The 26,835-nt window shown below is 50.4% G+C and overlaps 1 protein-coding gene across 1 annotated transcript in view; it reads left to right on the top strand.

The window, feature by feature from the left end:
* The window catches only part of LHFPL7 (LHFPL tetraspan subfamily member 7), a 65,073-nt gene that overhangs the window by 455 nt on the left and 37,783 nt on the right, over positions 1 to 26,835 (top strand). The window contains exon 2 of the mRNA XM_035561116.2: positions 10,735 to 10,873. Within this exon, the coding sequence (XP_035417009.1) occupies positions 10,735 to 10,873 (139 nt within the window). The remainder of the gene's footprint in view (positions 1 to 10,734; positions 10,874 to 26,835) is intronic.

Genomic DNA, 26,835 nt, shown 5'->3' with positions numbered 1-26,835 from the left:
CCTGCATCCCCGAGGACCTGCCCCATGCTCTCCGGTATTTCTCTGCCCTTCTCCTCGCCTCCCTAAGCTCCCCCTGTTATCCCCCGTTTGGATCCAGGCTGCCCAGCATCCCCTCACCCTGTCCCCCAGACCCGCCCCAGTATCTCTGTCCTGCCCTGAGCATCCCTGACATCCCTCATGCTTCCCCCGAGCATCCCCTGCATCCCCCAATGCTGCTCTCGAGCATCCCATCCATCCCCTGCATCCACCCAGTCCTGCCCCTGAGCACCCCCCAGCACCTCCCAGGTGTCCCTTGGACCCCGTGGTGCTGCTTCCCCCTGGGGGGTTCCTGGTCGTGCTTGGCATGCTGCATGGAAACCTCCCGGGTGCCTTCGTGCAGGTGTGGCAGGCAGTGCAGCCCGAGTGCTGCTGTGCTGCCCACCCCGGCCGTGGCCCCAGCGGTGCCACAGGTCTGACCCTGCTGCCTGCCCCTTTGGGGCTCCCGGCTGTGCCTTGCTGCCTCGACCCCAAACCTTCCTGACCTGCCCGGGCGAGCTGCTGCGTAACGTGCGGGATGGAGTCGGGGGTCAGACAGGTCAGGTTTGGTGCTCCCCAGCGGGGCTTTGAGCATCGCGTGCCAGCTGAGTTTGCTAAGTGTAAAGGGAACAGGGAGGTGGCCAAAACTGCTGCCTCTGGGACACGCGGCTCCAGAGACTGAGCCTGGACGCAGGGACTGCTGCCATTCCCCGCCTGGCCAGCTCCAGGTGATGCCCTTGCCAGGTTTTGGGAGAAGGAGGCCAAGGCCTCCCTGCTTGCCCTCATCAGCCCCAGGGCCCAGGGTTGCTGCAGTGTCCTGGTGTGACAAAGGCCGCCTGTCCCTGGTGGGTGTGCACCAGGACCACGCAGCACACAAAGCCCGGACCTGGCGCCTGCTGGCCGCTTGCCCTTGCCCCTTCTTCCTCCTCTCCTTTTTTTTTTTTTTCTTTTACTTTTAGCTTCTTACCCTGAGCTTTTATGATTTTGCTGCTGCTGCTGCCCAAAACACACGAGCTCTGATTTGCTCCAGGTTGCTATGCTGCAGAAATCCCAATATGGGGGCTAAATCCCAGCGAGGTCGTGGCTGCACCCAGCACAATGGGTGTCAGTAGTTGGATTTCTCAGCCTGTTGTGGAGCTGCGCTGCTCGCTCTCCAAGGATGCCAGGTCTGCGTGCGATTGCTTAAATCCTGTCACGGTCCTTAAAACTGTCATTAAAGACAAATATTGTGAATTGCAAAGAAAAGAACCGGCTGCTTAAAATCCTTCCTATTTATATAAAAACATGCAAAAATGCTGTCGTTTCCATAAGTTGGCCTTTGTTCAGATGTTTTTGCAAATGTAATTCAGATAAACACTTCCAAGCAATAACAAACTTTCAAGATAAGAATGAAGCTCAGCAGTGACTCATTTGAACAAGCTTCAGCTACAGCCTCAGCCATCTAATAGCCTCTGAAAAGCCTTTAGATCCAGAATATCATGTAAGGCAAAGCCTCTGAGCTCCCGAGGTTGGGCTGTGGTTAGGATGAACAATGTCACGGTATTGTGTGAGGTTTACAGGGGATTTTGGTGACACATCTTTGTCACCTTAATTAATACCACCCAAATAATTGACGAATAACAAACAGTGCAGTCTGTTTCAGGGAAAAGTGCTCCCCTACCAGCTTTCTGCCATGGCAAGGATGCGAATACCTGTTGTGATGGTTATTTGATGGTGTACGTTGTAATGAAGCACTCGTGGCAGCTTTGCTAAGGCAGGCGACAGCTTTGGCTCCCTTGCCTGCGCAGCCTCCTGCACCTGCACGAGTCGGTGCTCAGCACGGGGGAGCTGAGCACTGTGAGCCCTGCCTGAGTTCAAGCAGGAGATTCTCCTTTTTGGAGAGATGGGGGAGGTCATGAACTGGGGAAACCATGGTTCTTTTTTCTTTGCTTTCAGAACATGTGACATTCATTTCCAATCTTTCAAGGAATCTTGTGGGTGGCTCCTTTAAATGAAAGCCAAGATCCTAACGTGGAGGAGAATCTAAGAGCTTTTGATAGCAGCCACCAGCCTTTTGATGAAGGGTTTGAAGCTGTGGCTGTGGGGAGTGAAGCAAGCAAAAGCTGACACAGGGCTCAGGAGCTCTTCTAGTGTGGAGCTGGTGGCACACCCGGGGAGGATGCTGAGAGCACACCTGGGGTGGACGCCCACCTGCAGAGCACAGGGGTGGGAGCAGCCACAGCCAGGATGTCCAATCCTTGGGGACGAGATTCTTTTTGTTCCCTGAAATGTGCACGGTTACCATGTGTCAAATCACCCCCTGCTCAAATGTGCTGATTCGATGAAGGGGAGGGGAGCATTCAGCCCGGAGAATGATCGTTAATGCCAGTTTTGTGTTTGCACTTGGGGGATTATGTTAATCATGCTACAAATGATTCTTTGAATCATGTCTAGAGGTTAATTAACATGCCTTTTTTCTCTTAAGAGGGCCTTCATGTCTGCTTAGAGTTGCTGGCTTTTTTCTGCTTCCTTTCATAATTACTTTGCAGCTTTCTAATATCATGGGTACCTTTAATTTAACCCTCTCGGTGCTCAGGCTGCTCGGGTTTTGCACTGTGCTCAGCATCACTGGTACCCGGTGATGTGGCCGACACTCAGGCAGCTCACACAGGATGAGACCCTTCAGAGGCAGATGGAAACTGGGCAGGGGCTGGTGGCTGCCAGGTGAGGAGAGAGGACGGTGACACTGCCCAGGGGCCAACGCTGATTTATGAGCGAGGCCCTTACACAGACAACTGATGGCAAGGAGGATCTGTTATGGGAGGACCTGGAGCTGCCAGGGCATCCTGAGGGGTGCAGGCGCCATGGGGAAACAAGATTGTTCTTGGGAGCCCAACTGCTAGAGATGGGAAAAACAGGCAAGCTTTGGAGCTCTGAGCTGCTTCATTGCATCTCACCGTTTCTTTTTTTGGTGCCAGATCCCTGTCTGCGTATGTGAGCATGCAAAATAGTGCTTTATGCTGAGCTAATTTATTTTCTCTTTCAGTGGGAGCATTTGGCTCATGGGTTCTTATGTCAGTGCTGCACTTCGGAAGCTAGTGCTGCTTCATTTCAAATTTCTATTTTTATTTTTCAGATAGTCTCCAATTATTTTCAGGCTTTGCCAAGCACATAATCTAAAATAACAGGAGCTGATCAGCCCATGATATTCAGGTTGAAAACACATTGACCATTTGCTTATGAAGCCAGTGAGTGCCCTGCTGGAGCACAGCACAAAATAACCCACCTAGGATGAGGGTGAAGGTTTTGCACAGCCCGATGAGGTACCTGGGTGGGTCTGTCCCGGGTTGTTGTCCATAGCAGGGCTTGAAAAGATGCAGTGAAGCCTAGTGAAAAGGCATAGCACACCTGCTTACCCTTGTATTAGAAGATGCTGAAAGGTTTCATACACCTCCACTGCCAGTTTATTGTGGTTTCATTGTCAGTTTCTTGTTCAGTTCAGCCACTGGGTTCCCAGTGTGATCTTAGGTTTGTTCATAGGGGTCAGATTTGCAGAGCTGTGCAGTAGCTCCATTCCCAGTGAAAAAGCATGTGGAGTGCCCCTCTACATAGGAAAGAAAGGATTTTAGAGAATGCATTGCTCCTCTGTTAGCACAGGCTCTGGCACAAGGAGGAGCTGAGCATCTTGGGCGTACCTGGGTTGCCATTCCTGGGCAGAGCCTGCTGTTCCTCCGAGGGCCATGTACGAGGCCGACATGTTAATTTGGGGTTATCAGGAAATCAACTTTCAGCTCCTCATCAAAGACCTTCCCAAGAGAACAGATTCTTCCTGGCCTACTCTATCAGATAGTTGATTTTTAATTGCATTTACACAGCCTTGGCAAAAAGCATAAGCGCTCAGCAAGTCTTGAAATCACCATCTTCCTCTTCATGTGTGTTACTTTGCAGTAGACTTTATCTCCTTTTGTTAGCCACCCAGAGCTTTTTGACCCATATTAATATAACAGAAAATACCCAGTGCTGGGGAAACCTGTGGCTTTGGCTCCACGCTTCAATGCCTGAGTAGCAGATGATAGCTAGGACTTACCAGCCAGGGAGCCGCTCACCAGTAAGCAGGGCTGAAATGCCTCCCCAGCTGCTGAGACCAGACCAGCTCATGGGTGGGCCATGGAAGGTCAAGTTGACTGAAAATACATGCAGCCTGCTCTAGGGATTATTTCTAACTGCTCCAGTCTCAAAAGGAAGCAGAAGCTGCTTTACTTGCACAAAGGCACGGAGAGGTGGGTATTAGCTGCAACGTCGCTGGTTGTGGCTGGGCAGCAGCCAGGGCTTAGCTGAGAAGCGGCCACTCATGACGGTGATAACTAGCTCGTGCTGAGTCACTTTCCCCAAAATGCTCTGGACAAACAAAAACAGGGAGCCCTGAACCCTGCCCTGAAGGGCAGGGCCTTCACCTGTGTGCTCTGGGGACATTTTGGGCTGAATGTTGCTCTTCTCCTTTGTGGGACCCAGAGCAGAGTCGGGTGCAGGTTGGTGGGGACATGGCAGGGACATTTTGGTGGCACGATGTTCCCTCCATCCCCCTTGAGGCTGCAAGTTCTGCTGGTGGCTTTGTAGGGAGAAGCAGATGGGAGAGCTGGGAGACCTGGGGGGAGCTCCACAGCCCCGGACGATGAGCCTGGCTTTGCCATCAATGCCAGAAAAGGGCTTATCCCGAGGAAGAATAATGACTGAGTGCGGGTGAGAAGGTCTGAACTGGTACCCGGCGACAGTGCACTGCTTGCTGCCTAATTAAAATTTCATTAAGTTGGTTCGCATCCCTTGATGGAGGTCACAGGCACACCATTGATGTGCTAATGTCTTACTTCTCCCCCCTTTTTTTTTCTTTCACCACTATCCATCATCCTCTTAGATAAAGCAGTGCCATTAAGAGGTGCTTTCCAGCGTCCCCAGATGCAATGGCACTGGAAGAAAGACAGCCATAATTCATCAGGCGTATTATCTATTTTCTCCCTAATTAAAATGATGCTTTTTTTTCTTTTTTCCCTTCAATCAGTTTGGGCATTAACCTTTCTGGCGTTCATGTTGAAAACACCGATTAGCTTGAAGGTGGGAAAGTTACCTGAAAGGCCAGGACTGGCTGAGCTGTGGCTACAGGATTTTTGCTGAATTTTGTGTATGAGCAGCTAAATCTGAGCTGGTGAGGAGCACCCCCTGTGCATGCTGTGGTGCTGACAGGTCCTCATTGACCAAAACCTTCATTCAAATGGGAAGAAAAGAAGACTGGAGGCTCATTGCCTCCTCTGTATCCTTGTGCCCCAGCACACACGTCCCAGCCAAAAGCACCCCAGCTCAGGGCACTCTTAGACATCAGCCACCCCCATCAGCGTCGTGCCTGGGGCTCCATGTTACTGCAGGGCTGGTTTGGGAGGTTGCACCTACTCCCATGTCCCCATCAGATGACACCTGGCACTTCCCAGCGCTGCTTAGCAGGGAACAGCATCTGCATGGGAGCAGGATGGGGATGGAATATCAAACAGGAAGGTGAAAGCTCTCAGATGGTGCCGAAAGGAAGGTAATTGCTGGGGAGGAGAAGATGAGGACGTGTGGGATCCTCTTCCCGGCCGCTGCTATAATGCCGACCAGATGGCGGATGTTTGTTTCTGTGACTTGTGTGTGGGAAATACGAACAAGCTGCGAGCCTTGATCCACCCACCCCTCTGCACGCAGCGTCTCCTGCAGAGACAGATGCCTCTCTCTTGCACCCAGGTGGATATTCGTGGTTTTCTACCAAGATTCCCTCCTGTGCCCTTGCCCAAGGAAAAGGCGCTACTATTTCAGGAGCAGGGCGGCCTCACCTAGTGGGGTCTGGATGAAAAGCAGTGATTATATGGTTCAATGCAAAACTCACGGAAATTTTTGGGAAGACCTTGTGGCCGCATGGTGCCGGCGGCTGCAACTCTTGCATGGTGCAGGTGTGTGCACAGACCCCTTGGGCACTGGGTTGGAGAGAAGACAGCTTTGCTGCTCCAGTGTTGCTGCTGCCCTGCAGATAGACACCAGTCTGAGTATTTGCAGCCAATCCTCCCCAGCCCTCTTCCTTCACCCTCCAACAGCTGGTGGTGATGGTTCCTCCTCCACCCGGAGCCCAGCTAGGGGCATCTCAGGCCCCGCAGCAGGGATGAGCCCAGCTGCCAACATCTGGAGCCACTTCCCAGATCAGCTCCCAGTGCAGCCTCCTGTGTTCTTGCCAGTGCTGCTGCAAGCCCCAGACCCTGCACTCCCAGCCAGCACCTCTGCCCAGCGCTGATTCATTTTAACAAGGTTAAAACCCCAGTGTCCATTTGGTTTCTGCCTCCCTAGGCACAGCGCTACCCAGTTTGACCCCAAAACATCTTCTGCACATGAATATTTAATCACACAGAGCTCAGATGGGAAGGGACTGCATGGAAAAAAAGAGAAGGGTTTGATAAATTTTGCCCCCTTTTACTTGCTTTTGCTTTTCAAGCCAGTGTTCCCCCGGCTCATTCAGGGTTTCTCAGACCTTTTCTGCCTCAACAGATAACCCCAGAAAGCCAAACGGGCTCTGACCTTCACTCTTTTCCTTTTGTCAGTTAGCACCTGGCTTTATTTCCTAATTATTTAGTGTATTTACTTTCTGCCCATTTGCAAAGATGCTTGAGAATTTCAGCAGGACTGAAACACCCAAGCAATCTGTAACCTTGTCTTCAGCCTGCTGCTCTGTGTACCATGGGGCCCATCTGGGATGGCTGCTCTCAGGGTGGACAAGCTGCAATTAATAAATTGCATTAATAAACTAATGTGTGGCGTGGTGTGACCCAGCATGCAGGACGTGATTGTGGGAGCTCTGCTCAACTTCCATCTCTGCAGGAAAGATCCCAATGCAAGGGACAAAATGGTTTATCTCCATTGAGCCAATCGCCAAGTACCACTTCCCAGCACCAGCTCACTGGATTTTTTTTTCTCCCTTTGCTCTTTTCATTTTAAACAACAAAGATCATGGATGCTGGATTCAAAGGATGGGTTAACTGTTTTTTAAACTTTTCATTAGGGACATTAAGTGATTCTCCCCAGGGTGGTCGTTGTGTGATGTTTTAATTTTGATTTTTTTTCGTGAATGGAATGGTATCTTCAGCAGATTTATTGCTTAGTGAATGGCATAGCTATGGTGCGTGTCAGACCTGTAAAATATTAAAATAATGGGTAGGGGATTGTTGTTAATCGGAATTTACTACGCTACATAAAGACAAATTTACAGTCCCACCAGGGGACTATTAATTTGTTTGGGGATAAACAATTAATCTCTCCAGGAGTGGGAGCAGAAAATGTGACATGGTTTTATGTCTCCCGGCACGGCAGAGGCAGGATTGTTCACAGCCCGCGCAGCAGCAGCCACAGGGCACGAGGTCCTGCTTCTCCACGGCCAGTTTTGCAGTGGGAGCTGTGTCTTCTGTGTGATGAATGGGCTTTTTCCTGCCCCCGCCTGAGCTGGGCCTGATGTATCGTGATTGTTTCCCCCCCCCATCTATTTTTGGTTTTCAGCCTTTGCATCCTGTTTCCTGCATCCTCTCCTTTCCGCTCAAGATGCAGCAGGCACAAACAGAGAGAAGAGAGGGAGGTGCAGTGCAGCTGGCAGGAGAGGCTTTATAGCTGCCACTATTTCGTACCTTTGTTCCATGATCTTTTTCAAACTTAGGGCTTGTTATTTTCCTTCGGAAGAGGCTGTTGATCTGCAGGTGCAATTCCAGTGCAGGGCAGGAGCGTTTGTGTTTAATTTCCAGACAAGTTCCTGTAAAGAAAACAAAAAAAAATCTGTTTTACAGGAGTGTATCCAGGGCTTTGGGAGGTAATGCCAACATGCTAGGGAAAGAAGTTTGCACCTTGTGTTTAAGCAGCTGTGTATATTGCATACCAGGATAATGTGGGAGCCAGACTAAGACCAGCAGCTTGCAGTGGGGTCTCTTGCCATCTGCACTGAAACACCCTGTGCCTGCACCTTTTGCCACCCATTTCAGGGCCAGCAGCGCCACTGCTGTCACTTGTGCCCCATGGCAAAACCACTCAGCTGTTACCCACCCTGCCCCAAGGTCACTCGGCAGCTCAGCATCCTGTGCCTCCGTCCAAAGCTCACTGTTTACTTACCCCTCCTGCCCACTGAAGTTCTATTCAGAGCATGACCTCAGATCCCCTGGCAAAGGGATTGGTTGGATGTTTTGGCCACCACTGTGTGCACTAGGGTGCTGCCAGCACCAGGACTCACATTCTTGCCTGTGCAAACCCCAATGTCAGGATCTGAACCAGTCTGGCTCTTCTTTCAGTACAAGACTCACCTGCACTGATCCTATTTGTGCCTTTTCTCCTGGCGCTGTGGCCTGAAAAATACTTTGTCCCTTTGCACCTTTCCACGGGGATTAGCAGCCTGAGCAGCTATAAGGTTGCTTCCAGCAGGAGCTGCAAGTTTTTAGGGGAGTTGCGCCAACATAATTACGATGAACCTTGATCATTAAAAACAGTATGCTTCACACGGGAGAGGAGCAGGCCTGCTTCACAAGACCCCTTTCTGCTGAAAAATTCATTGCTCTAAATAATTAATGGTTCCTGCAAAGGAGGATGGTTTTGCATGTTGCTGGGTGGAAGGTGAAATTCAGACGCCAGCTAGAGTATTTTTTTTTTAATGGGTACACATTTCTTTGCCATGCTGCTGCTCTCTGGGTCCTTCAGGGGCTACAATGGGGCCAGGGGCTGGTCACCAGCAGGGTGTCCCCTGTCCTGAGGCAGCACTTGTCTCTGGTGTCTCAGTGTCTCGAGAGGCAGCGGAGAGGAGCAGATTCCACAGTCCCTGACTAAGCACCCTCTCCATTTCTTTTGGTGGCTGCTTGCACTGCCGTGCCTTTTCCATTGCATGTCAGGAATTAATGTATTGCCGGGACAGCATTTGCGTTGCTTGTGTAGTGTAAAAATAGCCCATAAATTAAATGCTGATTTTTAATCACTGCACAGCACTGGGGGAAGCGCTCGCACTGGGGTGCCAGGGTGGCGCCCAGCAGCATCCTCGCCAGTGCCTGCGTGTCCCTGTGTGGAGCAGTGGCAGCTCCTGGTTTGGCCTGGCAGGCAGTGGCTCTGCTGCCCCAGCACCTCAAGGATGGCTCAGGTGCTAAAAAAACAGCTCAGTGGGAAGTAACACAGGTAGAGGCAGGGCAGCATCAGACCTGTGGGGCAGCACCGCTAGTCACAGGGGGACAGGGAGATTTTCTTTGCTGTTTGGACCCACCATAGCCATCAGAGGGGAAACCCAATTCCTCCTCACCCCCCCCAGCCCGCCTGTGGTTCCTGCAGCACAACACACATTTAATAGGTTATATTCCTGATTTATAACCTCTTTGGTGAGGGGCACCAAATGGAAATGTTTATTGGGTTTGTTTCTATAGTAACCATGGTTGCCCGAAAGCTTGACTGTTGGGGGAAGAGTAAAAAAAGGAAAACTGCATTTCTAACCAGAACGTCTCAGCAGGGTGAGAGGGCTGGATATGAGCGGGTGGAGGTGGACCTGAGCTCCTTGTGGCTCCCACATGGGTTATGAAAATGAGTCTTGTTAGGAAAACTGGGACAAGACCCGCCTTACAGGAGCCAAGCGCTACGGAGCCAAGGCACGGATGTTACTGCTGGGTGACTCACCAAAGCCAGAAACATTTCATGGAATTTGCCATAAAATGCTATGAAATAACAGGACTTGATGTGCCCGCAGCAATGCCGGGACTGAGGTGCCCTTGCACTGTTTGAACAGTGCCAGGAGCTGAGTGCTGGAGGAGGAAGCACCCATCGTGGTACCTCCCCACCCAGCCACACCATGCTGCTGGCCGGGCTGGCACGCATCCTCACCGCTGCCAGCACCATCCCCTGGGCAGAGATGGAAATGCCACCTGTAACAGGGACAGAAACTGCAGCAGCGCAGCTAGCAGGCACCCATACGCATGGGTGAGCTGGTTTTGCTGTAAATTAATGCTCTTCTCAGTTTTAGATGCTGATGCAAGTTGTGTGTTATGGCCAGAATATTAAATAGCAAAACTGCTTCCACACCAGCTGGGCAGTGGCTGAGCCAGGCTGCAGGCTGTGCTGGCCTCCCCTTCACCTATCCAGAAAATGCTGCCACTGGGCGCTCCTGGAGCCACCAGCGCCCCAAAGCATCATCACACAGCATGGGCTGGAGTTGAATTCCAGCCTCAAATGACTGAGTTTTGTTGCTGAAGAGGCTAAATCAAAGACCAGGGAGCAGCCCAGTGTTTTGGTGGGAGCCAGCTGCAATTAAACCTTTGCAGCAGTGGGCTCCCCACTGCGGAGCACTGGCAAAATACCTTCTAATTGCTGGGCTTGCAGGGGCAGGTGCCGTCATGAGATGTGTTTCAACTCTCAGTGGAGGCACTGACACGCATTGCAGGCATCTAATGGCACTTGTATTAATGACGTAGCCCTTCATGCATGTAATACATTTGCTATTATCACCATTGCCCGAATACTAATAACCCCTGGGACCAGGTGACGGGTGAACCGTGGGCTCTAGATTCAATGGTGAATTTAAACAGCAGAAAGAGGAAGAAGTGGGAGAAGGCACCCGTGTGGGGCCCTGCTCCTCACTCCAAGGAGGGAGAGGGGGAATTCGTGGGGAGGTTTCAAGGGGGTGGCAGGGGACACTGCCTCGCTGACTGCCCTGTGTCCTTCCAGACAAGCGCCGTGCTGTGCGCGGGTGGCTGTGTCCTGCTGGCCCTCAGCTCGCTGCTGGCCATCGTCGCCGTCCTGCTGCCCAGCGGAGCCTGCGAGAGGCGAGTGTGCACCCTGGCTGGCTACATGCAGACAGCAGCAGGCAAGTGACGGGGACTTGGCTCTTTGGGGTGGAAGGACAGGGTTTCCCTGGGGTACTGCTCAGCCACCCAGGTCTGTGCAGCCCACAGCATCCTAGCTCCCAGCAGCAAGAGGCTTTGGCAAACCCTAACCAATGCTGGGACAAGAGAGAACAGAGAGAACAGCAATTGCCTTCTGTATTTGTGCTTATAAAACAGGCCACCTTTGAGGTTAAGCCTCTGGAGGCATTTCCTTCCATATGCTTTATATCCAGGACTGGATGTCACCTTTCCTAGCCCACATTTCCCGCTGGCCTCTCCAGGCACCCTGCAGGCAGCCCACCTGATGCCCTATTAGATTATATTTCCATTGCATTCTTTTATGTGTCTGCCTTGGAGAAGCACTAGCGTGGAAGGGAAGGGCTGTCCCCGTGCTGTGCTCCCTGCAGGGCACAAAACCCACCCCAAGCCTGTTGGCCCTGCAGGGAGCTGTGTCTTGGGTTCTGAAGCACTGCACTGAGCAGCCCGAACGCCGCAGCGCAGCACCAGCCATGAGCTGCAGCAGGGGCTTTAAAGCACCGCCCCTCGTGTCTGTGCCCGAGAATAAACTTCTTTCCTTGGAGAAATCCTCGGGGCCAGCCAGGCTTCGTTATCAGCCTGCCAGCATTCAAGCAGCTTTTGGGGGAAATCCTGTTAGGCGCTTTCCTCGCTGCGACTCATCCCACGGGAGCCAATCTGGGGACAGATGGAGGGGCCCGGCCTGACAGCGACGGCTGCTGGAGCTCAGCCACAGGCAGAGCCAGCTGCTCGTGCCCCTGTCCCATCGCTGGTGACCAACGCGTCCCTTGGAGGCCACAGTTCGGAGGTTCCCATCACCTCCGTGCATCAGCTGGTGGTGTGGCCAGGGTGGGTCCTCTGAGTACAGAACAGAGGGGTCTCAGCCCCAACCAGGACACGGCGCGGGTCACCTGGGACCTGGCTCAGAGGGGTCTCCATGTGGGAACAAAGCGGGATGGAAAGGGGTCACCCTGCATCACCTTTGCCCAGCGGGGTGCCACATCTGGCTCTGCAATGAGAGGCACAAGTGGGTGTAAAGTGAGGGATGAGGAAGCATCCCTGGAAAGGAAACCGACTGTGTTAGATAAATACAAATCTGAGGGGGCTTGGTAATATTGAACAGGCTGTAAATAAACTGTAGGCTTTAAGCATTATTGACAAATGAAAATTTACTGTGTACTTTTGAGCAAGCTAATGCGCTGCTTTAAACCCTGGTGGTGCCTTGCTAAGCATTTTGTATTGCACTTTTTAATTTTGGTTCACTGTAGATTAATTCCTATTCAGAGCAAGGCAGCCCTGAGTCAACAGAATTAAGTGGTTTAATGTATTTGGATTCAGAAATGCTGCCCCCCTCTCTCTTGTAATTTCTCTCCCTGTTCTCCCCCTCTCCAGGAGGAAGCTCTTCATTAGAGATCAGCTGCAGCCCAGCCAGCAGCTGGGTGACAGCAAGAGAAGCTCCTCCTCAAAATTACATTATCTCAGAGAGAAAAAGCAGGTTTGGGGGAAGACAGATGAATTTATATGGAAGAGAGGGAAAATAGAGCAAGCCCATGAGTTTTGGGAGAGCAGCCTGCTGGTGGGGTCAGCTCTGTCCCTGTTGCAGTGCCAGCTCTGCTGGGGTAAAGCCCTGTCAGACCACCACGAGATGCCAGCAGAGCAGTAGGATGGAGGACGGGGCCACATTTCTCCCAACCCCAGGTTTCCCTGCAGCACAGCAGGTCCCACAGGTGTCATCCCTCTGTCTGCCCTGACTTCTCCCCCCTGAAATCAGAACTTTGCTGCTGTTTTCCCATGCCACAACAACAACTCAGGGAATTTGGCAGAGTACCACAGGCACGAGCTCTATACTACCAAACGCTGAGCCAGGCCATCACATTTTCTAGTAAAGGGCCAGGTGCATTCAGCCAGGAGCACAAAACCTGCCATAAAGTGCATGAGCAGAGGCATGGGCAGATCCAGGAACAGCCCCTGCACCACATCAGACCAGCACCCTGAGCCACACTCACATAACCCAGGTACAGAGACCAAACCGAATGAGGCCCAGTCCTGGGAGCAGCCCACAGCAAGTAGCAGGGAGGCTCAGGCTGCGTCTTTAACATTTTCCTGCTATTTTTAGAGAACCAAGTCATGCCTTTTCCAGCCCCAGGTGGAAGGAAGATAGAAAATTCGTGCAGATAGAACAGAGCACTAATTGCAGACACAGACATGCCATCAGGGTTCAGAGCTGGGCTAATTGCCAGCATACGTTGAACACATGATTCCTGATGCCTGGCATCCACTCTATAGAAAAAAAACCCACATATCCACACAAATGACAAGAGGATGATCCCTAATGAGAGTAAACGAACAGCAGAGCAATAGAGGACAAATATTTGCTCAGCTCTCACACCCAACAAGAAAGGCAAAACTGCCTCTCAGAAATTAGAGATACGGCTCACTCTCCAAGCACAGTGCCATCTCACTAAAATTACCTTTAAATTACCTTTCTGCTGTAGTGCCTCCTCAGCAGCCCACATCACAGCACTCCCGGGGAGCAGGGGGACAGCCTAACTGGCCCCATTTATATATTGGGCAGCAGGGCCCAGCTGCAGCCCATTGCTGAAGGTGGGGAGGGACAGGGCATGCAAATGGCTGCACAGCTGAAATCCTGCTACGGTCCTTTTTCAGCAAAAGCCTCTTTGCTAGTATTTGTAAATCGGGAGTTAATTCCAGGGGGAAATGTCTCCTAACAGGGGGCTGTAAGGGAAGGGCCAGGGATGTTCTCCAGGCTGGCTGTGGCTGCACAGCCTCTCCAGTGGCTTCCGGGTGCTGTGCCAGGGGGCCTGGGGCTCACAGCTGGACATTTCGGGTTACCTCTGCAAAGCTCTCAGACCGGTTTTCATGTGATTGCCAGTGGCAAAGCTGCTGGAAGGAGCGTGGGGTGATCGCAGTGTGTCAGGCACCAGCTTCACCCATGGCACCCATCGGTGATGCCCCAGGGAGCCCCTGGGCCCCACTCAGAGCCATCACAGCCCACACAATCCCCAGCTACATTGCCACATTGGGGGAGAAGATTAGAGCCATATGCCGCTGCAGATTGGCAGTGTTTTTATGTTTCTATCCCCACCGCAAGCAGGTTTTGCTCTGCCGAACACAGCCCCTTGGCAGTGCTGAAACCTGAGGTCCTTGAGCTGCAGAGTGGTGCAAACCACGGGGTAGTGTCCTTACATCACTGCTAGGGGAAAATCCCCCAGGGAACTTGCTCCTGCGGATGATGTTCATCTGCCAGTGGAAACAGGGATCGCAACCAAGGCTGAGTAAACCCCATCAAACAGCAAATCTGGGCAGCTTTCTGCTCTGGGGGCTTGGGAGACTAAGGGAAGGATTACAGGTCTGTTGCCAGATTAAGCTGCTGGCAGATGTGCTCTGGCACCAAAGCGGATTGCATCTGCTGCTTAGGAAAAGCAACAGGTCTTCAAAAGTGGGCAGCAGGGACCAGCAGCCTCTACCCAGAGCTCCTTCTGCTCCCCTAAAAGCCTTGATAAAAGCCAGGATTGTTGCTTTTTGGAAGCTTTCCATCATACGCTTCTCAGGCAAAGGGCTCCTGCTTTGCCGATCCATCAGCAGTTGGTAACTGGCTGCCCCCTCTGCTCCCCCCAGCCTCTCCCAGACGTGCTGGCCCCGCGTGGCAGGAGGAGGCTGCAGAGCTTTGCACCTTGGCGAGGGCACAGGCACGGCCAAGCACGAGGGAAGCCTTTGGGGAGAGTTTTGCTTTCACCCCACGCTGCTCTCTGTCTAATCCTGCCACCATCAACTAACTGCTCAAGACAAGCCAAGTGCTGAGGGCAAATGATCCTGACCTGCCTGCGCCTTTCTAAGGTTCTTTTAGTTTCAAAGAGCCATTTCCCAGCATCGCTATGACAGAATCAGAACAGTCCTAAGACTCCAGTAAGACAGGCAAAAGCCCCCAGTTATGCAATTCCCTTACTTAACCTCATTTTAATCCTAAGTTTCATGGTAGTCCTGAGAGCTTCCTCCTACAAAATTTGATTGCATTTTGCAGCTGAAGTCCCTCTGGCTGGCACAAGTAACCCAGTGGCATTAGAGACGTAGCCACAGCTTGCTTTTGGTTAGTCAAGCAGCAAAGCAAAATGCAGGAGACCTTGTGCTTTTGGAAGTAGCCTCTGATTGCTTAAGACACTGATCATCGGGTAAGAACACAGAGAGAGGAAGAATCATTCATTTTCCAATCAGAGTGAATCTTTTAAATGCATTGCGTCCCAAGGGCTGCAAAGCAACCAGGACCAAACAGGCTGTGGCAGCACCCAGGCGTGCTGTGGGATGGGCAGGAGTTTTGCCCCAGCATCAGGGTGCAGGTGTGTGCCAGGAGGCAGCACGGAGACGGCAGGTCCCTGGCCAGGAGGCTGGCCTGGCAGCGGTGTCACAGAGTTATTTAGGAAGGCAGTGTGAGCTCGCTGCCCCCATCATGCAGCCTGGCCCTCCCTGTGTCTCAGCCCACCTTTGGGATCGATGGTGCCCTGATTTTCGCAGCTTGTGCAGGCTCTGAATGGCAAACAGCACTGTCCTCCACGTCCCTATTGATTTCTCAGACTAGTATTGATCAGCCTGGTGACATATAGGTAATGTGTAATTAGTAAGTTACATAAAAATAGTACCAAGAGAGCGTATGGCCAAGCTGCCAGGGTACTTCAACCTTCCTAGCATCTCCAGGGTGGCAGCAAATAGGGGGGTCATGGCTGCCTGCTAATTGCTTAAAAACACCGTGAAGGTCCCCCCTTTCCTGCTGCCATCGCTACCACCCAAGGTGGTTTTGGAGCACTGCCTGATGGGGTCTGTGATGAGCGGGCCACTGGATGGAGGGGATGTGCCCACCAGTCCCAGAGTGCAAGCAGTGTCACGGCATGGCCCCCGCAGCACCTCTTTGAGGAGACATAAATGGAGCAAACAACTGTCCAAGGCAGTTGTCAGGTTGGGTCTGGGCAACCAAAGCTGTGACCAATGTTAAAATGCTCAGGGCTAAAAATGTCCAAAAAGAGAAAGGTCCAAGACCATACAGCCTTTCCCATCCTCCTTCCATGCAGCCCAAGCCAGAGCCAATGCAAATAGTTTCCTGATTATTTTTTTTTTGGCAGCAGTGGCAGAGGGGAGCAGCACCCTGCTGTCCAGGCACTGATTTGATTTAAAGTCATCCAAAATGTCTTTATCAGTCCCCTATCCCTGACATAAAAAGAGCATCTTGGCTTTTACCACAGAGCCCCAGCAACCCCTCTCCTTGAAGCAGTAGTGTCTTGCCAAGACCTAATGAGATGACCTTGCTGGCTGGCTGGGTCTGACCACCAGGGCACCATTTAAAAACTGGTGTCATAAAGCCGTTTCCAGCCATCCACAAAAGAGTTCCCCAGAACTGCAAGATTTGGCTAAGCAAGAGGAGAAGCACCAAAAATAAAGCAGAGTTCAGCCTTGTTGCAAGGTGTTTAGGCAAGCAAGTAAAAAGCAGCAGCTTCACACATGAACCCAGCTCCTGCGTTCCAAGGGCACCTCTTCTGCTTCTCCCTTGTCTTTTGTTGGAAAGAGCAGTGCTCCCATCACAGCTGGAAGTAATTGCATGGTCCTTGTCACTGCACAGGTCCCCATTGCCAGCTTTACTTTCTCCCTTCCACATTTCACTTTTTGTCCTTGCGATAGTGACAGTAAGCAACAACATCAAAAGCTCCGGTTCCTTCCCTGTGCAAGGCTTTTTTCCCCTGCTTTCTTTAATTACATTAACAACGTCAAAAAACTGCCTGTGGCACATTATTATTCAGCCAGTGAACTCTCACTAATTCCTGACACAACCAATAAATATCTGTAGGCAGGCACCCATGCCACTGCACCAAGCACTGCCACCGGGGCGCTGGAGAGGAGCCTCTGCGGCAGCGCAGCCCACGCTTTGCTCCGCTCTGGCGCTGGCATTGCTCACGCCTGACTTCCACCTTCTCATGTTTTGCTGATGCAGCCCTCTGATTTGCTGCATTTTTTGCCAAGTCGCTCTGGAATTCAGCTCAGTACAAGCAGGCTATAAAGCCCATGAACTTGCCTTGTTTGCCCAGGGTGAGGTCCCACATCTGTGCCGCCATCTCACTCACGTCCCCACCATCCTGGGCCAGCGGCTGGCATGTCCTGCAGCAGGGATAACACTGAGCCCTCTGGGGATACCGGGCACCAGCACCAAAGGCCAGATGATGTTGTTCCACCAATCTCTGCATTTTTAAGAATGTGATGAACTTCCTTGTCAAAAAGAACAATTTATTTATTTTTTTAACTGGCTAACTTCCAGCTGGTGCCAACCAGGAGGATGTTGTGGGACAGCAAAATGATCTTGCCAGATCCTCAGACTGATGAGCAATGAAAGTGGGACCACAGACATTGACTTATGTTCAGTCTTTCGCTGGAGAACATTTTCACTTGTGCTGCAGGAGAAATTTCTCCATGCTCACTTTGGTGTATACAGTTGAGTGGCAGATAGTGTTGGTTTGAGAGCCGCTCTGTGATTTTGCTTTCAAAACCTAAAATCTTCAGCACAGAGCCAGGCCATTAAACTTAGCAGTAAAAGGGAGAGTGTCTGGCAGCTTTCCTAATGGCCAGGCTCCCGGCCACAGGTTAAGTGTGGGCTCGTCTTCCCCTCCAAGGTTTAAACACATTTCATACAAGGTGCAGAGCTGCTGAAGAAGAAGGGGCCAGATCCTGGCTGTGCTACAGAGCAGCTGAGCCCTACTCTGTCCTTAGCGAGGGAAGCTAGGGATTCACTTCCATCCGACATTTGGACAGTTTCTTTCCTCTGCTTAGATCTCAAACTCTGGTTTGGTTTTCTCCACAAACAGTTTTGCCATTTGGCACCAAGATGCTCACGTGGTGCCTTCGGGCTGGGGACACAGCGGTAGCAGTGTGCCTGGGCTAGTGCTGGGAGCAGCATATTTCTCAGTAGCCTCATTTAAAGAATAAACCAGCCATATCCTTTCATTGGTTTCTTAGAGAGGGGCAATACATTTCCAGTGGCATCAGTGACAGAAGCAATATCCTTTCATTGCTATCATTGGAAAAGAGCAGTTTTATACTGTAAGAAAGAACAAGTTCACTTGTATGAGACATATTTTCTATTCCCTTAAACCTGGGGAAATCCTAGGGTTATTAATACGTGGTAGAATTGCTTCTCTTTCAGCAGTTCTCCTAGGGATTTGAGTTTAGACTAGTTATTGCACATGAATGCAGTAACTGTACATAAAATGTATGGTTTGTAAGTAATAACAGTGCTTTGTAATAAATGGGAACAACAAATAACCAGCTCCCCTGGGGCTCCCAAGCTGCTTCCCCTGAGGAAATACCAGCCAACCCCAAGGAGCCCAGCACTGTGCCAGGCCCCTTATTTCAGACAGGAAAATTCACGCTTCATTTTCCAAGGGAGTTTTTTCCCTTTGCCTGTGCCTCTCCATTCAGCCGTTTGCTCTCAGAATTCTGATATTTTCAAGGTACCAGTGATGCTCAGGGAGCTCTCCAAGCCATGCCTTCCCAAGCAGGCTCATCGCATGAGTTTCTGGGAAGAGATGGCTTTGATTATGGTTTACATTTCATGGGCATTAGTTGTGCTTGTTGGCTGTTCCTGGAAGGGTCCTTCCTCTGCAAGTGCAGGTTGCTGGTAGCACAACTGGGATGTGATAAACCAGATCCTGCAAAGCTTTGGAGCATCTATCATTTAACAGCTGTCATTACTGTCTGCACAGCCCACCTTTTGCATGCCCACAGTGTTGAGAAGGAGCACATCTTATCTCCCTGCTATGTGATTAGGTGTTTTGGCTGATGTTTCTTTTCATAAAGGGTTTGACTTTTCCCTTTTTTCCTCTGGCTTGGCTCACATTTGTATCTGTTGTTGCTGGGAAGATGGACACAGACCCTCGCAAACCACCTCAGGGCCACCTGAATGTGCAAATGTCCCTCACTGTGCAAATGGAGCTCCTAGCTGAATTTCATGCATCCTGAAGCAATTGTGTAGAAGTCGCATCATCTTTATTGACTCATCCATCTCGACTGAATGTATAGTGTAAAGCTGGGGAAAAAAAAAAAGTCCCCATTCTCTCTGATGATAACAGGGAGCTGGGGACTGTCATGGGCAGTTTCCAGTTCAGTTTGCTCAGTAGAAGGATGCTTGCACTTTAGGGGGGCATTGTCAACCTAAACATCCAGCCCTCCCTTTCTGTCAGTGTTGGAAGTTCTTGGCCTTTTAGTATGATGTGCTAAACTGATAGTAGCAGCATGGAAGACAGTCTCTAGCCTTGGTGTCAGACATATATGTCTGGTGAGATCCTGGCTGTAATTTAACAGGCATCTGAACATGGGGACAGGGAGCTGTCAGTGCACAGAGAGGAGCAGCATATAGCTATGACAGCAGCATGTACACTCATTTACCAGCAGCAACATGCTGCCCCAAAACATGAAAGTTGATATCAGATTAGGTTGAAGCCCCCAAATGCCTTGAAATTTGTTTTCTTGAGATTAGATGAAGCTCATGCCATCTGTAGATCTGCCTGGGAAGTCATTACTAGACCTTGCACTCTTGGTGCACAGCAGAGAAGCGTTGGCTGGACTTGGTGAGCAAGGTGATAAATCTGGGCTGCAGCTGCTCACTGTCCTTTGTGTTGCAAATTGCCTAGGCAGTTAGAATTGGCTGTGTTAATGCATCAGCCAGTCCTGCTTTAAGAGAAGGCAAGCACAGAGATAGGATTTCTCTGAGAAAGGTGCCAGGAAGATCTGACAAACTGTCTTTCTGGTAGCTACAGCCCTGTCTGACCCGCACAGCACAGCCCCGGCTGCATGGCTCAGACCCTTCGGTGGGACACAAGATGTTTCAGTCCTGCTTCGCTTACTCTGGATGAATGCTTGGCTTCAGCATCCCAAGTAATTGCTCTATGATCTGGGTGAGCTGGGAAGCCAGCCCTGAGAGCGGATGTGTGAGTGGTGGCTCTGGGCCAGTTGCAGCTTCCTTTTTGCACAGTCTGATAATGCAGTTTGGTCTGGCAGAGGTCTCCATCCGCGTGTGGGCACGTAGCACAGCTCCCAAGTGAGCACTGTTCAGAAATGTTTTGCTCTGCTTTCTAGTCTGAGTCTATGCTGAGTTGTATTTCCTTACTGGTAAGGAACAGATCTGCTAGGAGGAGAAATTTACCCTGCAAGGAGCGTAAACACAGATGGAAACATGATGAAGCCCTTTTCAAAGTCAAGGGAATAAATCTGCTTAAATATTGAACATCTGGGGCAGTGAGAGAGCAGGTGGAGAACTGACCCAAGAAAGGGCAGCGGTGCTAAAGGAAGGTTGTCTGTGGAGAGGGCACAAACTGTAGGATAGTGGAAGTGTCTGTAGTAGGGAAATTACCACAAAGAGCAGCAGAAAGCTCCAGCGAGGTTACTGCTTTTGATCTTTTAAAGACTCCTTGATTTTTTTGAGGCCTGCATCCCAGGCACTTTAGATGGAGCAAGTTGGCGGGCTTTTCCACTGAACTAATCTCATCTGACCTTTCTATGGCAGCACACAAGGGATGCAACCCTGCATTTCCTCCAGATGCTGGGATAAGCAGGATTTTGCTCCTAGTTAGGCAGCAATCACTGTGCTGCAGAAACCGCTCTGCGCATTGCCCTGGAGGGGCAGGACTGGCACATTTATGCCACTGAGGATCAGCCTCATGCTGATGGTTTGGCCTTGTTCTGTCTTTGATTTTCACCTGCCACTCTGAAAGTTCTAACTGGAGAGCCAGGCTCTGAGTAGCCATCAGGGAGGGGAGGACTGACCATGCTGGTCAGCTCTTCTGTTCCCAGCCAGAGCATTTGCTATGCTCTGCAAGAAGAGTACTCTTGAGCAGGGGTTTGGGAACTGCAGCTGGCCCAGGGGCTGCACAGGAGACACTAGCAGGAGCTGGCCCTTACTGGTAGCTGAGAAAATGTTAAATTGTGTTCTTCTCCCAGCCATGACCTTGGCGGAGGCACAGCCCTGGCTGCTGAAGCCCATAAAATGAACAGCCCCTGTTGCCTCCTGATAGGGGTGTAAAAATATAATTACTTGAAGAGTGACTTACGATTCAGTGAAACAAGGACCTTCTCCTTTTTGATTGAATTACGCAGCGGTATTCCTAGAAGACTGGAAGCAGATGGCGAGCTCCGGCCAGGCATTTAACAGCCTGAGTTACTGCTGTGTAGAGGGGATGGAGCCGAGCATGGCTGCAACGTGCTGCTCCTATATTACCACTTGCTTTGGGCCACCATCATGGTGCATTCCCTAAGAAGAGAGAGGCTGGAGGATGGGGCAGGATAGTTTGCAGCAGTGGATGGAGATGTGCAGTGTGTCCAGTAGCAAAATACTTGTTTTGCAGCAGTGGCATACAGCTCAAGTAGCAACAAAGAGAGGCAAAAATTATCTTTCTGTAAACCCAAGCTGAGTGCTGCTGTGGTTCCAGGTAGGCACATCTTGAGTGTGTCAATAAAATCAATCCAACTATTAGCAGCTTGTTGTGTTATCAGCTGTGGACAGCGGTGTGTGTTAGGCAGCCGCAGCCGTGCAGTCTGCATTTTACGAGGCAACCTGCTCATACCACTGCTGGGGTTGCAGCGATTATCACATCCTCTCGCAGCTGGGGCATACTACAGCTTTTATGAGCTCCCCTAAATCAAAGGCCCTGTCTTTTTACAGACAAATTAACAACTCTCTTTTTTTTTTTTTTTTTTTTTAATGGCTTAACAGCCAGCTGACTACCAGGTGAGATGCAAATCTTGTTGTTGAGTTGCGCCTACCACATTGTCTTTTTGATTATTTTTATTGAATAAGCAAATGTTCTTTTGGAGCTCTGAAGCCCTTATGAGGGAGACTCATTTTCTGCTGCTGTGATCTCTTTGTTGCAGGTGGGTGATGTATGAAAAGGAATTGCAAATAGCTGTTTACAGCAAGCAAAGTCACGGAACAGCCCACTTTAATTTCTGCTATCTGTCGGAAACCGTTGTTGGTGATGGTCAAAATTAATTAAGCAGGAAGGAAGAGAGCTGGGAGGCACAGTGCATCCAGTTCTGACATTGAAATATTAATGGTGAGCTAATCAAGAAAGAGTATCTATGAATAGCTAATCAGCTTACAGTTTGCATTTTTAGTGATGCGGTGAACTTCCGGGCAACGGCCCTTTGCAGGAGAGTCAGCGCGGAGGCGGGCTGCCTGCTGCCTGATCGCTCAATTTGGAAATAAACAAAGAGCTCATGCCTGTGTTGGGGCTGAGGCATGTTTGCCTTTTGCATCTCGCAGCGCTGCTGCTGCTGGATGCTGCCAATTGGCGGTGGCCTGTATCCCTCCCACTGTCGCCTGTGGCAGCCAGGTCAGAGGGTCCAGCTAGAGTGACCCTGGTGCTGCGTTCCTTCCTCCCAAGTGCCAGAGGGCTCAGCTCCTCCAGGACAGAGCTGCAGCATCTGTCCACCAACAGGTCCTGTGCAAATGCTCAAAACATGCCTTGAATGTGGGAGCTTGTCCTCTCCTTCCATGCCCAGCACTGGGTACCCCATGGGAGGCAGCAGCCGGTGTTCCTGTGTCTCCTGCTGATGTGTGACTGGCATTGCTAAGGCGAGTTTCCAGGCTGTTCTGGGGGATACAGAAGGTGATGACTGCGAGGAAAATTATGAGGAAACGATCTCATGACAAAGCTGGGCTGATTCCAAAGTCACAAAAGTAAATGTCACCTTTGGGTGCCAGAAGGAGTCAAGCAGCATTTCTCCCTTTGACGTCAGCATAATGAGGACTGTGGCTTTAGAGATTTGTATTGCTGTGTTTCTGCAAACAGTTCCCTCCCCTAACCTCTTGGAAATTGGATTTCGTGGGGCTGAGCAGTTTGTGTGCAGAAGATAGCAGCGGGACTGATAAGCAGAAACCTGTTTACACACTCATAGCTAATGCTGCAATTGGGCAGGAAACTGCCTGGATTTGTTTTTTTTTTGATTTTTTTTAAACACTCAATCAAATGTAATCCTTGTGGCTGAATGTCTCATTGCTGCTTAACAGGGGGAAATATGAACTGGGCAGTTTTAATGGGTAACAAATATGGAATTGGCTTCACATGAAGCAAAAGGACAAAGGCAGTAACTAAATGTTAAATGATAATAAGGGAGAATCAAGTGGTGATTGGTAAGGAATAGCTTATCTATGCTCTCCCATACGAGGCTGTATTTCACATGTTGCCAAGTTAGCAGGAACGACCCAAAATGCAGAAATGAGAGAGTCCTGACATGTCACTCTCGCAGCAGAGGGGACGTTCTGGGAAAGGAAAATGGAAAGATGATGGTGTCAGTTAAGAACAGCACGAAGGTCTCAGGGATGTCCAGGGGCACGGTGGAGTCCAGTGGTTGTGTCTGGCTCCCGTATCCCACGGGAGGTGAGGAACCCCCTTTGCTGCAGGAAGGTGCCACAATGCCCAGCTACAGCTCCCAGGGGCTGGCGGTGGAGTGAGCAGCAGGGTTTTCTCCAGGAGGAGCACTCTGACACACGCTTCTCTGTTGCTCCAGTGTAACCCAAATCTGTCAGCCTTTAGCGCTTGCTGTGAAGGTCATCTGCGAGCAAGACTAATTATTTCAAGCAAAGTAGCAGGTTAATGCTACTAACCTGCTCCCAGGAACCAAGCTCTGCCCTGTGCCTTGACTGTGTAGCTGCACATGAGCTACAGGGAATTACAGATGCATGAAGGTGTACATTAAGCCCACAGATCTAAACAGATCCTACTGGTATGTACCTTAAGCACAGAGGGAAACACATTTTTCATAGCTGATTCATTCAGTTGTCATGAAAATGCTGTTTCCAGCTGAAAAGTAGTAGTATCTTTTATTTCTGCTGCTTAATTTTCTTTAATCTGCTCTTGACATTTATTGAAAGGAGTGTTTTGCGCACATCAAAGCCAAAGGTTTCAAAACACCACAAGAAAGAAAAAAATAAGGTCAGCTCAAGGGAGGATATGCTAGCAAACATGAGATGAAAGGCTCGGGTTTCTACAAGGAGGGTCTGTGCAAAACAAGAGGTCATGCTGATCCGTGGTCTGAGGGTGCTTTGTTGGCACCTCTGACACTACCTGCAAGTGCTGGGTTTTGTATGTTGTGACATGCTCAGTAACATAAGCAAGGCTGTCCTTACTAGGAACAGATTTAAAAGTACAGGATGCCTTGATAACTTGACTCTTCAGGAGCCTCTTCACGTGGGCAAAGAGTTTCCCATGACTCTGCCCGGCACTGTCCCAACTCGCTTTGCCCAGAGGCAGAGCTGCTGGCCCCAGGAGCAGCACAAAGCTCCCAGGGCTGCGGGTGAAGCTGAGCCATGCTTTGCATTCACTCTCCATAAGCGAGTGTCACAAGATTAAATGAGCACTTGACAAGCTGAACAAGCTGCTGAAAACAAACCCAGTGGTGGGGCTGACCCTGCAGGACACCTCCCAATGTATTGAATGGTTCTGAATGCTAAAACTGAAGGAGAAGTATAAAAGATCCCTAGAAAACTTCTGGTTTATGTTCATTTTACACAGGTAGAGGTAACAAGATGACACAGGTTAATGTATAGCTCAGTTGTATGCTGATTGCAAAGTACACGTTTCCATCCACAAGTCATTAGTAAATCACTTTCCCACCACTTCTCTTGGCATGTAAAAGAAATTTCTCTCTCTCTGACATTTAAAAAAAAATCCTAATAAGTTATACACTCCATGACTTTATAGCATTTTTAATATTTAAAAGAAGGCTAGAATCTATAACCTCAACCTTTAACAAATGTACAATAATGTGATAACAAATTTGCCTCGAACAGCTGCTATCTTGGTACCAACTGGCATGAAGGAGGGAAGTAATTGGCTTGTTTTCAGATAATTACCATAATTGTAGTGACACCATTTGGATCACATCTAACTGTGTTCCTGCTGCAAGTTGGATAATTTAATAATTGGCAGAATTTAGACTGACAGTAAAGGTAAAGTCAGCGTATGGTGGGGAAATTGGCACACACATCCCTGCGTTGCTAGTGCAGGCTCTGCTGCTCTTGCTATGAAATTTTTATTTTTCTTATTTTTAGATCTTGCTGCTTTTCTTAAAACCTGTGACCAGCTCATGTCTTTGTTCCTTTTCTGATGCTTGACCCGATGAGACCATGTTTTACACCTTTTGATTTGAGATAAATCACTTGGGTTCAGTCCTACCCAAATTATTATTTTCTCCATGCACTGAGTATTTTTAGCTGTCCTAGTTCTGCTGGGGGCCTGTCAGAGCTCTGCTCTGAAAGTGGATTAAACTGTAGTCACGTGCTTACAGGCAGCAGCCAAATGCCTTTCCTGGAGGTTGAACCCCGAACCTGTGGAGCAGCGCTTGTTTCCCTGGCCCAGGCAGCAGCTGTGGTGGGCTGCAGAGCGTGCCGGACCCAGCACGACGCACTGGAGGGAACTTGTTCCCCTTGCGCCTTCTTGTGCTTGCTGCTTGTGGCCAGTGTGAAGGGGACTTTGCATCTCCTGTGACTCCAGTCCTGAGAGCTGCCCTGTCACTCCCAGGAGCAGGGGGACTGAAAGGTAAGGCTGAGAGATGGCTGAGGCTACTGGGGAAAAGACAGAAAGGTTTTATCAGAGATCAACTGGGTGCTTTTGCCAGGGAGTTGCAAAATGTAGCAGAGCACTGAGCTGCTGCCCTGCAGGGTTTGTGTGGCTACTGAGAACTCTCCTGCAGCACCTGCCTTGCTTTGCATATGTCCATGGCCTTGCTCACCACCAATTCCACTTTGCAGAGCAGAGGTTAAGACACCCAACAGCAATACTAATAGTGCCTGAGAGGTGTCTCTGGAGTTTTTCTAGGCCCCAAACAAAAGATACTCTTTAGGCACATCTGCTTATTTTGCTTCATGTCCCTGCGGCTCTTTGTGGCTCTTGTGCTTTCCCCAGTCTGAACCCAGACACCCTTGTCAGACAACAGAGAGGTCGAGGAGGCTGCACCAGATTTGCAGGGTGAGCGGAATTAATGCCCATTGCCAGGGGCAAAACAGAGTTCACATCTTTCCACCTGCACCAGTTGCTGGCAGGGCCGTGCTCTGCCACAGCTTGGGCTGAACCAGGACCTCCAGCCCATCCCAGCCAGCAGGTGAGGTGCCTGCTGATGCAGGAGCTGTAGGTCTGCGACGCAGCCCGTGCCTGGGGGATGCCCAGCTCATCACACGCTGGGGAGGACTTTGGCACAGAGCAGGCAAAGCGCTCATCTCTAATAAACCCATCTGCCGAGATGAGGTTGCCAGCTCTGTCCCAGCCTCCGGTGTCTGGGCACACGTGCAACACTCACACAGAGCGAAGGGGAGGGGGGTGACTAAAGCAGCAAATCTTCTCTCTGTTTCCCTGGCTCAGGGAGGTGGTCTCTGGTGTGGCTGTTGGAAGGAGCAGGAGTGCGTGCTGGACAGGGTTTGTGATGCGGGGGCTACATGCCTGGGAGCGGCTGGCTGATCCCACACATCCCATCTCCCTACCCCTCGCACAGAAACTGCAGGGTAACCATTTCCTCGCTGCATTCCCTCCCCCTCTGTGATTTATTGCTGCCAGGAGGCTGTGCATGTGGAGGTGGCATAAATCTCACCTAAAAGAGAGAGAGAAGGAGGAAATTTGCATTCACTCCCTTGCTGGCATATTGAATGCAGCTTTCCAGTTCACTGCTGAAACCCTGAGCGGGTCCTGGGCAGGAGGCCCAGGCACTTCCCTCAGGATTAAACACGGTCAGTGCCGGGGCTCCCTGCCCCACCAGGGGAGGTTCCCACAGCCAGCAAGGAGCAACTGCCCCCACTCAGCCCAATTATACCTACATTAATTTCAATCTGCTCATATTTATATTCCACAGCATCACCCTACCTAATTTGGTGATGTTTGCAGGCTTT

Source organism: Cygnus atratus, chromosome 20 (genome assembly GCF_013377495.2).
Source record: "Cygnus atratus isolate AKBS03 ecotype Queensland, Australia chromosome 20, CAtr_DNAZoo_HiC_assembly, whole genome shotgun sequence".
In the NCBI taxonomy this organism is placed as follows: domain Eukaryota; kingdom Metazoa; phylum Chordata; class Aves; order Anseriformes; family Anatidae; genus Cygnus; species Cygnus atratus.
Note: the sequence above shows the minus strand (reverse complement) of the source record. Positions and strands in the feature narration are given on the sequence as shown.